The sequence below is a fragment of the Archocentrus centrarchus genome, unplaced genomic scaffold, assembly GCF_007364275.1.
Source record: "Archocentrus centrarchus isolate MPI-CPG fArcCen1 unplaced genomic scaffold, fArcCen1 scaffold_83_ctg1, whole genome shotgun sequence".
Lineage (NCBI taxonomy): Eukaryota > Metazoa > Chordata > Actinopteri > Cichliformes > Cichlidae > Archocentrus > Archocentrus centrarchus.
In genome coordinates this window covers 135086-147999 of record NW_022060293.1, presented here as the reverse complement: position 1 = coordinate 147999, position 12914 = coordinate 135086, and the positions used below count along the sequence as shown (strand labels likewise).

The following is a 12914-nucleotide window of genomic DNA, read 5'->3' as shown; positions in this document are numbered from 1 at the left end:
AAACAAAACATAACTTACAAGAATGATGTCTGGACTGGAATCTCCAAAGCGGGTCTTCCCTTCCCATGTAAGGGTGCTGATTGGTGAACGACATGGTGTGCTCAGCGGTGAGTAGCAAGGGGATTTGTCTCCTTTGTTTTGTAGTTTCAGTCCAACCTTGTGTTTGTTCAGTGTCTTCAGTAGCTCTGCTGTTTCTTCTGAACTCATATTGTCAAAGTAGATAGTGGCACCCACAATTTGGTCACCTATGATTTAAGTGGAAGCAGCAGCAAAAAAAAAAAAAAAAGTCAGCATATACATCACATATATCTTAATAAACCTTTAATAAAAGTTACTAATTTGTAGAAAAAAGTATTTCTTACCTTCATATACTTTTCCAGATCGTGCTGCTGGTGACTCTCCTTTCACCTCCCTAACAAAGAGCTCTCCTCCACTTCTCTGTTCAATGGTCAAGCCAGTTTTATCAGGACCTTCCCAGTCTGGAAAGAGCACCTCCCTGGTGTCCTCCTCATCAGCCATCTGTAAACATAACCATAAAAATAGCAGGTTCAACAGAAAAAGTCTAGGAAGCTAGCAACAACGCAAGTTGTTGTAATCTTAACTTCCTAAAATACCTTGTTATTGTTTTCTTCAGTTCCCGCCCTGGTGTCACACAAATTCTCTTTGTTTTCCTGTAAAAAGAAAAGACAGACTTGATGGTTGTATGTGAACAAAATGTATATTTGCCTGAAAGAAACTGATTAAATCCCACTTTGTAAGGAGTCTGACTTAAAAGACCCAAAGGTGAACACTAGATGGCGTTAAAACTCCTTCAGACAACATAGTCTCTCTGTCCCCAAAACACCAAACCCTGAGCTCCTTCCCTCCAGGATGCGCTATGTTTTGGAAATTTGCTTAAAGTCAGGCCACTCCCTGCCCTGAGGAAGTAGCCAAATCCCCTGCCTACAGGCCAGCTCAAAAGTCAACAGAAACGGAAATGATGGTTAAAGTTACTTTGTTTTAGGAAAACACACAGAGGTGGATAAGTATATGGTAACAAATATATCACCTGTTAGTATGCACCCTCTCGAGTTAATACACACATACAACCATAAACACTAATCTGCTATACAAGTACACACTTGTTTAACAGATTAAGCTATGCATCCATTTTCAGTACCTATCCATAGATTTGTTATTAATGTATTTATAACTACTGCTGAGTCTGTTATTAAGCTGATGACAGTGATCTACTTTATGATGCAGTGGTACCACATATTAGGTTATTCATTGGGTAAGTCCATTATAGTTTAGATACACTGGTGGTCCAGTACATTATGCCTTCAAACAATTTCTCAATTTACCATATTTATCATATTACTATAAGGTAAACTAGCAATATTACCATATTACATATATTTTTCATGCTTAAATTCATACTTAGCTTTTCAACAACTGTCTATCACTATTTGCAATGTAACAAGTATATATGCAATTATCACAGCAATGATAAAAGGCTGTTGATGACATTCCCAGACGTGCCTCCTCAAACATGCTGACTGGTCATACCCACTCTTCTTTTTGGAACAGAGAACCTATTGTTTCATTAGTACCAAGCTCTCTGCCACCCACTCCTTGAAACACACAAAGCTGTCAAAAATGATACGTCTTTACCGCAAGAAATAGATTTACACTTCTTTCTTTTGTTTAATTGCAGAAAATGTAGATAGCTATTGGTGGCAACAGTATTAGAAGTGCTTTTTGATTAATGATGCTGCAGCATTGGACAGTAGAAAAGCTCTAGTACCACAGTCATTTCAGTGAGACAATCACTACAATTGCCTGGTGTAGTCATTCAAGAGGTTTTAACAAATGTCCTGTCAGGCAACAGAAAATGGCACATCAAAAGCCTGTTCACGGGTGTCATGAATGAAATAGGATGTGAGTCGCTGTGGTAATTATTTGCCTGTTTTTGTGGATATGATGAAAAATACGGATTTGAGGAATAAAAACTCTTTTATTATGACACAATTATGACTGATTAAAAAAAAACTTTTCTGACTTTACAAAAATATTTTTATGTTAGTATCACTGTACTACAAAATAATAATAATAGCAGTAATATTATATTTTTCTATCTTATTTTGCACCACAGTCAAAAACACTGTTACAGCTATAGGCCATAAATCCCTTTCTCATTCAGTGATACTGCCTCACTGTTCTGCAAGATAACAAGCTGCTGGAAACAAAAGGAACCTGAGATAAAAAAGATAAAAATGCGACTGTTTCAAAAGACTCTGTAACATACATCGCTCATTCAGCAGCCATACATCACTCATGCCATGCTGGCAATATACAGTATTTTAAACAAATTAGATGAAAACAATTCTGGTGTTTTCTTCTATATCCTAGTTATGAGATGTGACCCGTTACACTGCAAATCTTGGTGGTGAATAGAGTTATTTGTGTGTGTGTGTGTTTGGGTTTAAGTAAGTAGGGTACAGACTTGCTTGTCTCTGAACAAAATTTTATCTCAAACATATAAACTGCTGTCTCAATAATTTAGATATTTGCTTAGATTGTGCAGGAAAACAAAATTCTCACAAAGTCTTAGCTCCTTCCATGCATACAGTAACAATAGATAGATGTGCCACCAGTGAGCATGAAAAGTTAAGTATGTAACAAATCATTAAAAAACAGATAGTTTGGAAATCAAATTGATTCGCAAATGGTTCTTCCAGTCTGTTGATGCTAGTCTGAGGTCACATAACAAGCCCTCTGCCAGTTAACACAAGTCAAAAAACAGACTAGTTCTGCATGATTGGGAATATTGAAGAAAGCATACAATGCTTTGAGGTAAAATTAAACCCTCTTTCAAATATAGCCTTTAGGCCACTGAGAGTGATTATACCAGAGAATGGGATAATGCTCATTCAAAAGGTGATGCCATACACTTCCAGGTATATACAACCTGATCTTCACTTTGTTTCTTGCTCAGTCCTCCTCCCTTCTTTCTATCGCATTGTGTTTTTCTGCATGACCTCACTGCATGTGGGAACGTGAATCTATCAAGACCTTAAGGTGTAACATTATGTCAGTTATAGCTGAAATATACGAAAACAGAACGGGGCAAACAAAGCAGAAAGTAGTACCAAAAACCCAGCTTTATTCAATTAACTTGGGTAGAGCACATTCAAATCAAGTCAACTACCACTGCCACTTAGAAAATCTTTACTGTGTCCCTCAGATCCCATACTGACAGTATTTAGGGAAATCAAAAGGACTTTGAGTCTTCCCCATGGGTTAGAATGCAGCTCATTTCACACACCCATATCCTGTCTTAATTCAGTCAACAAAAATAGACACAAATAGCTGACAAACCTTTCACATGATCTTGGTTTATCTTTCTCTAGGCTTATTGGCATTGCACAGATTACTGCTGGATGATATAAGTGTTTAGAAAGAAAATGTTCATAAAGGAAAGCAAAGGAAACATTCTTGCATTTACAAAAATATCACAAGAGTGAGAAGCTAAGAATGCACTCTCACACAAATGGATAATATTGGCAACACAACTATCCCTCTATTTGCCCTCATTGGTTTCGTTTTAAACATAATCATATAGTATTGATTAATATTTTGATAATAATTTTAATAAACCCTTGCACACAAGCTTACCATGTTTGAACTACTTGGGCCACTATGTCCTAGACATTTTGACATATTTCTGGCAGCAAGCTGTGGGGAGGAGTTGATGCATGCAACAATAATCAAGGGGGAATTTCAAGCACATAGAAAGAGATACAAGGAAGAGGAAGTTAAAAAAAAATGAAAGTGAAGTAGCAAATATGTAAGGCAGAGATATTGTTGTCAGACTTTGCTATGGAATGGAAGACAGTGAAGAAGAGAAAGGCATCCAAGCACAACTGAAAAATTGGGGATTCTTCTTAGAAGCTCAGAAGACCAGACTGTGTATTAGAAAATATGTACAGAAAAGGCTCTGTCCTTTTAACTTTCATCACTAGACTGAGTCACAAGTATTCCTTCTTTGCCTCTTTTTAGACAAGCTTGGAAAGTTGTCTAATGTAGCATAAACTACATTAGGAAAATTAACAATTAACCCAAAAAGATTGTATGATTAAATTGGATTGTGTTGTAAACAGATGAACCTTTGTTCTTAATATCATAAGACAAGCAACTAGTCTGTGACTCCAAGAGTTCAGAGTACATGACAGTCATCCAGCTCTCTATTCTTTCTCTTTCATTTCTATAACATGCCTTAGTACCACTGATCCAATGCTAAATGCAAAGGTAGACCAACAAGCCACCTAGGCCTCTGTCTGTCATGTTTTATTATGGCCTGGTATGTGTGTCCAGAAGGGGGGATATGGGGACAGCCAGCCAGACAAACAAAAGCTCCTGTTGACTAGCAGGACGTTTCTGGATATGAGTCTCTTATACAGTATCGCTCACCTACAGAAGCAGCACTAATGAGCTACTTTTCTCTCCACACAAAAGAAATAAATTATCTTTGGCAGGCTCTTCATATGGTCATTTCTTAAGAAGGTAAAAAGGGCTCAATGGAACAGGTGGTCACTTTTGGAGGAAGGAGGGCATAGAAAAAGGAGGAACATGGAGCAGAAGCAACCAGGTGTCAGGTTTCCACAAGGCAGGCCTTTCACAGCTGAATGACGAAGGCATGACCTTCCAGTTACGTCTGAGGCTTTGCAGCAAACATTCCAAAAGTGGTTTGGAGTCTGGCTGTAAAATAGATGCTGCTCTGTTTTGATACTGACTAGATGGTGTTTGAACAAAGTGATGATAGCAAGAAAGTTGGCTTATTTTTTTTATGTAGCCTTTCATACATGTTCTTTGTGCCATTTGCATTATATATAAGGACACTTACCTTGGATTGCTCAAGCAAAGCCAAGGAGATTCAGTTTGTTGCTTCTGTTCTTGAATTCTTGACTTCTGCTGACAGGAAGAAAAAAAAAAGACATACTTAAGATGACTTGTAAAGAATTTAAGAATTTTTAAGGCAGCAAAGAAACGTTTGCTGCACTCTTTTACAATAACATGCAATAACATTCCTTGTGATTGATATATATATATATATATATATATATATATATATATATATATATATATATATATATATATATATATATATATATATATATAAAAATGAAGCTAAGTTTAAGTCACATGCTTGAAAGATTACAATAGCTAAAATTTCTCAGATAGAACCAACAATTATCTGGTAGCAGTGCTGACACTGGTAAGGAGTTATGCAAAACTCTTTTAAAGTAAATAAATCCAACTCCTTGTCTTCAAACTAACACAACAACAACAATTCAGTTTGCTAGAGTTTGAAACTGAACATCAAAAAAGAAGCAAATCTGGTTATAGAGGGATTCAAAAAGGAAATATATTTTTAAATATGCTCACGCCATTCCTCTGCTCTAGTTTCATTGCTCAAAAGATGACTGTGAAAAATATAAAATCGCTCCAAAAAAAAAGCAAGAATGAGCGACAATATTAGCAAATATGGCAGTAAAATAAATATAAATATAACTTTTCATTTAAATTCTAAGCATCATTCAGTAGTCAAGTCAATCTTATTTGTACATGCTGTAACTAGCCCAGCATCTTACAGGTCTTATGCCAGTTGTGTTACCTCAGCAGCATATTGTGAAACAAAGCCTTCTTTTTGTCAGTCCCAGTACAAACAGAACCAGACCTGATGTGCATTGAGACACGCAATACCAGTGAGAACATGCCCTTAGGAAAATTCTTCTGAGACAGCCTCTTCAACCCCATCATTAACTTCCGCCTCCCCAATATTTTATGTTCAGTAACCTAAACTGCTCATTATTGTGTTTGTGAGATAGAACAGTCAGGTTTGTAATGTAACTTAAAAAAGTAAGAGTGTTTGTTAAAGCCTCTAACAGTGATGCAAAGTTTGAAAAACATATTAAAGTTTGGCCTGAGAAATGTATTGTTATTGAGTGCCTTTCTGAATGAGACTTATACAGAAATAGAATACATAGCAGACCAGTATTGGGTTCCCATTACAGCTGTGAAGGGAGGTTTGCACCACAACAGCTGTGTATACTCTAGCTCATACCCTTGTTACAGATTCAGACTGTTATGTTAGGGGATACAATGAGGTAAATTAAAGAAAATGTGAGACTGTGTTTGCCTAAGTGATAAAATTATGTGAGCTTTTAGTGTGGTATGTTACAACTTCCAGATTTGATTATATAAAATGACGTATCACAAAGTGGCTATATCAGATTTAACAAAGTCAAAAGATAAGAGTCAGTTTGCTCCGCCCTCTTTACTCAGTGCCTTGGTGAGACCACACACATACACATGCGCAGGTATTTCTGGAAGGTAGTCACCAACAGTGGAAAAAGTAAATAAAAACACATGCAGTGCCTACAAGTAACACACCACAGGTCCACGATGCAGATCACGTCGCTGTGCCTCTCTGATTTGCTTGCAGAGGGAGCAGCAGAGTGCACAGCCCCACCCAGCCCTCCAGTCACACACATTCCTTGATAGAGCCGTCAGGCCAGCTGGAAGAAAGCCCAGCCTCTCCCCACAGTGACTAGCTCCAAAGCAATGTCCTCTTTCTGACTCTTATTCTATGCCTCCCACCCTGTACCCTGCTGGAGTGCCCACCCACCTGCACTGAGTCCACCATACTCCCAACCTCCAAGTTCTGCTCAAATAAGCAAAAAATTCAGCATTCAGTCAGAAATGCATGTGATGGCACCCTGAGACTGAAACATACCTACATACCTGGACTGTTAACTGTCATACTTTGTGCTTAAGTAGGTCACTACGCTCTGGAAACCGATCAAAGTGGCTTTACTCAATCTACCAATTTGATTGCGAAATCCAATCAGTTTGGTGAACAGAAAAGAGGAGCAATGTGACAATAATTACAGCTCAGTTTCTGAATGTATCGTGCAGAGTAGAGCTGCTGAGTGATAAGATTTGATTATGAGGAAATAAAAAGACCAAGGCAGAGATGGATAGAAGACCAGTGACCCAATCAGTCTTGTTGTCAAAACAGAACAGACTCTCTGTTCCCCTTGCTGCATAACAAATCCAAATGCAAAGGAAAAAAAAACACCAAAAAAGACACAGCAGACCCTGGCCTTCATGCTTCCTTCACAAATGGAGATAGAAAATGTGTGTGACGCATATAAAAGGAATGTAGTCAAAATAAATGGTTGTTTTCTGCACTCCATAGTCTACATAGCCCTGAACCAAACCACAAGTCCAGCATAAGACCAAAGCCTGCCCACTGATGCTAACTTGGCCTGCTTCTGATTAAGCCATTGTGACTTTGGCAGGAGTCATGCACCAAATGGAAAAATTGGAGAAACTCTTAAAAAATCCTCTTCTCTTACTTTTACAAGATAAAAAAACAAGGGGCTGCATTTAAAGCAACCTTCAGCTTTGCCTTGATTTTCACATACATTTTAAGCTCTACAATGCACGAGGCACTAAGTACCACATAACTTATGGTTCCTGTCGTGACTGCTTTTTCTCTGTTATGCACCAAGACATCTAAGATCTCACTTTTAATTTCCTCTCTCGAGGGTTCTTACATGCATGCAAAGTTATATTTAGAGATCTGTTTCCTTTCCATTCTTAATCACTGCATCAAGAGCTGCCTCTGAGAGCAATATATATAATATTGTTCTATACAAAAAAACTTTTTTTGAAAAAAAATGTATGATAGCAATTCTACTATAAAATGAGAAGTGATCCAGGGCTGATGCCTGACAATAGTTTCAGAGCCATGCATACTGAGCAGCTAACAAACTACTACATAGGACAGGATGTAAATTTTGAACTGGCATGACTAGTTAGACCACAGAGGAGTGCCAGGTTTGCACAGAGCAGCCACATAAAAAATAGCAGCACCAGAGGCTTGCTGACACCTTAAACCTAGAACACCCACATGAAAGTGATCGTAATAATGTTATAAAACTGCACATTAGTGTTCTTGGGTTAAATAGGCATGCCATCCATGCTCAGTTAAATGTGACAATGTATTCAGGATTCTTTTCAGCTTCTTCCACAGCTGCTGCTTGAATGAGAACAAACACAAGTCCATTCATGGAGCAAGGTGCAAGGTTAAGAGGAGAGGTTAGGTGGCAACCAGAGACAAGAGATTAAGATTGAGCTCTTATCTCTAGTAGCAACATTAGCAGCGGATGTGATAAACGGATGTAAGCAGAGCATCAGGATTGTATTTTCAATTCACACTTATGTTTAGGCCACACCAGAGTAATGCAGTTGTTTAGAGCAAGATAGACTGTTGGATGGATGATGGATGACGAGTATCATCCTTGATATCTTGTGCCAGATAAAGAAAAAAATATGTTGAATATATTTCTCAATTTACATTCCAAGCCAAGACATTCCTGACATTCGAGGCACGTAAATCCAAATAGTGTTTATTAACAGATGCTTTTTTTTCTGTATATAACAGATGCTTGGAAGAGTACTGGTGTAAGTTATTGCTTTATCAGAATGAAATTATTCACACCATTATTTAAGCACCACACTTGGAAAAACCCTACATAGCTAAAGTCTACAGAGAACAAGTCTGAATTGCATGCAGGTGCATGGTTGCGGTGAAGATTGGTATTTTGTGTGACTTGTCATGACTATTTCATCATAAATTTAAAATGACTGTTTCTCAATAACATGGCAAACTAATGATAGGCGCTCCACAAAGAATACCGAGTACACACTGAAACATTCCAAACCAGCAGTGGGTGAGTGAGAAGGGAGTGGCTGCTGGGTGGATTGCCTAGAAAGATTTTTTTTAAAATAAAAAAATACATTTGCACTATATCGCACTATAATCACAAACACACACTATAATCACATCATGGAAGCAAAAATTTCCCCATTGAAAATCTTTTGACTGTACATTTTGCATTGTTTTATCTAACCAGTTGCCAGGCTGGGAGTCTGCTGGACCTTTAAGATGTTTGAGACCTCAGCTTTGTTTCTTAATGAAAGCCAAGTGTGAAAAGTATATGCTACAGTTTGTTCATAATCACCATACTTTCTTTCAGCTTATTGAGCACATCCACCTCACTCTTTTTGCCAACACCCCGCCTTCAACCACCCACTCGACAAACCCATGAGGAAATAGCAGAGGAAGCATGCCACAGACCTGTTTCCTTGCATTTTATACTGGCACATATGAGTAACGCCATTCCTCACGCCTGCAGTGTCAGTCAACACTGCGAGAATATGCCGTTGCACTGGTAGAGAACTGCGATAAGTATCTTAACACTGTTATGGTTCCAAATAGTCATGAGGCATGCTCTTCTTCTAGTTCTCCCTACTAAAGATGCTGTTCATTACATGGGTGACAAGAGCTGCAACATAGGACTGAGAAAAATGTGATCAATAAAGCTTCTTCAGAATTTCAAGGTGTGTTTTTTGGAATTCCAAGTGACCTACATTACCAGGTGACAACATAATGTACCCTCTGTACTGCTGCACTGGTAGACAGAGCAAGTATTTAGACAAACAGTTTTTGCCCTTGGCCAAGATGAGGCCCTGTTAACTGACGAGCGTTTCAGCTTTGGGGCGGTTAAAAGCAGCACTGAATGTTTGAGCAGCTGAAATGTAAATTATGTTTCAAATTTATTATATTTAAGTCCACACCCTCACTTACAGCAAAACTCTACACCTGGAGTATCATGTCTAGTATGACAAGTTGCACCATATTATCACCAAGTAAACCTAAAAACACTAAATATGTTGAAGATTAAATGGCAATCACTACTCAAAGACCCTTTTGACTCTTTAAGCAGCCTGTGCCATAATCAATCACCTTGACAAGAGCAATTTGAGAAATGCCACACATTTACAGCTGCACATTTAAAGGCACGTTATAGAAAAGACTGCAGAGCGGGGCAAAAAGCAGCTCTCACTAACACTCCTCTGAAGTGACTTTTGGGTGTGGCAAGAGGGAGCTGCAGAGGACACGCAACTGTACAATGAAATTTGACTTCCAAGTGAGATCCAACAAAGGATTCTTTTGGATCTTTTTAATCATCCTCTTTCTCACCTTAAACACTCACTTCATATAAAATATAGGCTGGACCACATGTAGCGATTCTAGTTTTGACCACACCTGAAACTATACCATTTTAGGCTTTAAGTATATCATAGGCATGAAAATAATCCCCTGACTTTAGGGTTTCAGAAATGCCACGTTTTCTTTCCCAAAATGTGGAAAGTCTCAGCTCCCCCCCCTCTCTGCCTCAAACCTGGTTTCAATTAGCTTGTCTTTCCAAACCACTACATTCCATTACTCCCCTCCTCACCCCCGCCGCGCCCATCCCCCCCCTCACCAACTCACTCCCTGACTCTCTTTCCCTGTCTTCCTCCCTTCTTCTCCCCCAGCACACCCTGGCCAAGAGCCCAGGTTAAGAGACCGAAGGTAAAAGAGACAAAAACACATTTTTCCCTGTTCAAGGCATGAGCCAAGTAGCAGTGAAAGTTTTCAACTTCTTGTTATGCAACACAAACCAAAAAAAAGTTTTTTTTTCTCAAAAGCTGACACATATGTAGGCACGAAACAAAAGCGATTTGCATTTAAAAGGGTAAGAGTTTTTGTTTTTCCATACATATAATAATCATACAGCAACCAACAACAACAGTGAACAGGCATAGAAAAAGTGATGATCACAACTTTGCTCTTTGCCAGCACGCCCTTAGTATCCCACGAAGGACACTTAGATGTATTTGCTGAGACCCCGTTGTAAAAAAATGTCTGCAGCGTGTTTGGTTTTTTTTTTTTTTTTTTTCCCCTGAGAGTAAAGGGTGTGCCACTGTGAGGAGACAGCAAACAAAAAGGGAGGGAGAGAAAAAAAGAAGGGGGAGGAGAGAGGGGGATCCACACCCAAGCTTGTTGCTGTAGGCTCTAAGTAGCAGTAACTTTTTAAAGTTCCATGTCTTGGCAAAGGGCGTTGGACAGATAAAAGAAATACTTGAACGATAGCATCAACACTGTCAACAATCTTATGATTCCAGCACCTCTGTGATTCAGCTTTATTCTACTTTATGGGTTATTGCAGTCTTGTAAAAAAAGAAAGGTTTGCTATTCCACTCACTATGCAAAGGACATCCACACTACTCAGCAAATCACTCAGATAACTACACGAATGTGGTAATTCTTATCTGTTACCTCAAAGAAGGCTCAAAATCATCTCAAGATACTGTATAGCCACAAATTTAACACTTACTTGTGTCATGGATAACAACTTTTCTTAAAGGAAAAGTAAACTGCACAACTCTGGTCTAGTGTGTGTTCATGTGGTGGGTGTGTAGCCACACCCACTTCTCTTGTCCTGCACTATTTTAATTAAATATTTACTACGTAGGAATATTTTCACACAAAATGACTGCCACTTTACACCTTTACAGAGAAAAAAAAAGTAACAACAGAATCTTTATGCAAGATGCATGTATACAAAAACTTTCCATTAAGAAAAAAAAAGTCATGAGACACCTCTGGAGACAAGTTTTCTAAACAAATCAGACAAGTCACAATAATCTTACACTGATACACACACTCACTGGTGTTATTAATAGGAATATTGGATAGATAATTCTGACGCCTTTGCAACTTAATTATTTAAACTTTGGCCAAGTTGGAACAGCTAATTTGCTATCTTGCAGCACAGTGAAGCCTAAGACAAAGCACAGCTGTTCAAGTTCAGAAACTGAAAAAGAAAAAAAAAAAAAAAAAAAAAACTTTTCACTGCAATCTAAGAAAAGAAAAACATGCATCTTTACCTGCGCGCAGCCTTTGCGCCCTAGAAGCCTCACACCTGCTTGAGCATCCTTGAAAACTTCTCCCCTTCTCCTCACTCCAAGAAAAACACTTTCACACTGTCACACCTTTGCAGTCTGTTAGGACTCTGTCAGTCTTTTTCGATTTCTTGATCAACCAGATTTCCAGGGCGTTTTCTCCCCCTCTCTCTCCCTCCCTCCTCTGCTCTGAGTTGATTTTAACCTCTTTTTTTCTGAGTGACTGCTCTTCTGGGCTGAGCAGAGTGGTTGGACAGGGAGCTGGGCTGGGCTCCTGGTTTGCAGAGGGAGGGGAAGGCAGGGGAGGGGACCTATGTGTGGGGAGTGGTCCTCAGCGTTTGTGGGACCACCCACTGTTTCACATAGAGGGCTGCAATGACAGGCAACAGGAAAAGTAAGCTCTGCTTTAAAAAAAATGTACTTACTACACTTTAATGTAAGATTTTAAAAAGAGTTTTAATAAATTATTCAAGCAAGAAACTCACACTTCTTTTTTCAAGGTCTTTAACCAGTTCAGCTGTTGCTTTACACTGCAGTATAACAATGAAGGACACAGAGAAGCACGCCACAAAATGGTTATCATGACAGACAATGACATCAACATGTTATTAAAACATCTAAACTGCCGCACATAAACTGACACAAAGCTATCATTACCAAAATGACTCAGGAGTGTGGCCTTTACTTAAACACAAAAGGCAAAATGTCTATTTACAAGTCATGATTTACAAAAGTCTTTTGCTTTAACAGGGCCCACCCTGTACCAGTGAACTGCAGTAGCTGTATATTTTGTATTAAATAATTTTGCCCCTCTCTTGGACTTTAAAACGGAGTTTAAGATTTTGCCGTTTGCATAGCATGTTTTCATAAGCAGAAACAGTAGTTATAATAGTGATCTCTGCAGTGAATGCCACACCAATACCATGCTGTGTGTAACTGTAATAGTGTGTGTCACATGAAAGTTTATTTTTAGAGTGAAACTTGTTACGTTAACTCTCAAATAGTGCTCCTCCTACAGCCCACCATTTTAAAAGCACTCTACAGATATGGATTGAACATTATGAATTAAA

General features: G+C 38.6%; 1 protein-coding gene across 6 annotated transcripts in view; it reads right to left on the bottom strand.

Moving 5' to 3' along the window:
• Positions 1-12023, bottom strand: part of ahnak (AHNAK nucleoprotein) — a 33878-nt gene extending 21855 nt beyond the window's left edge. For 4 of the 6 annotated variants that reach the window (XM_030725904.1, XM_030725906.1, XM_030725907.1 and 1 more), the window contains exons 1-5: positions 11830-12023; positions 4886-4950; positions 615-671; positions 363-519; positions 19-245 (exon numbers count right to left, since the gene is read on the bottom strand). In XM_030725904.1, coding sequence (XP_030581764.1) covers positions 19-245; positions 363-519 — 384 coding nt within the window. In that variant the 5' untranslated portion in view covers positions 615-671; positions 4886-4950; positions 11830-12023. Of the gene's footprint in view, positions 1-18; positions 246-362; positions 520-614; positions 672-4885; positions 4954-11829 lie in introns of all 6 variants that reach the window. The other 2 variants (XM_030725905.1, XM_030725909.1) reach the window with 2 other exon arrangements.
• Between the last annotated feature and the right edge of the window lie 891 nt (positions 12024-12914).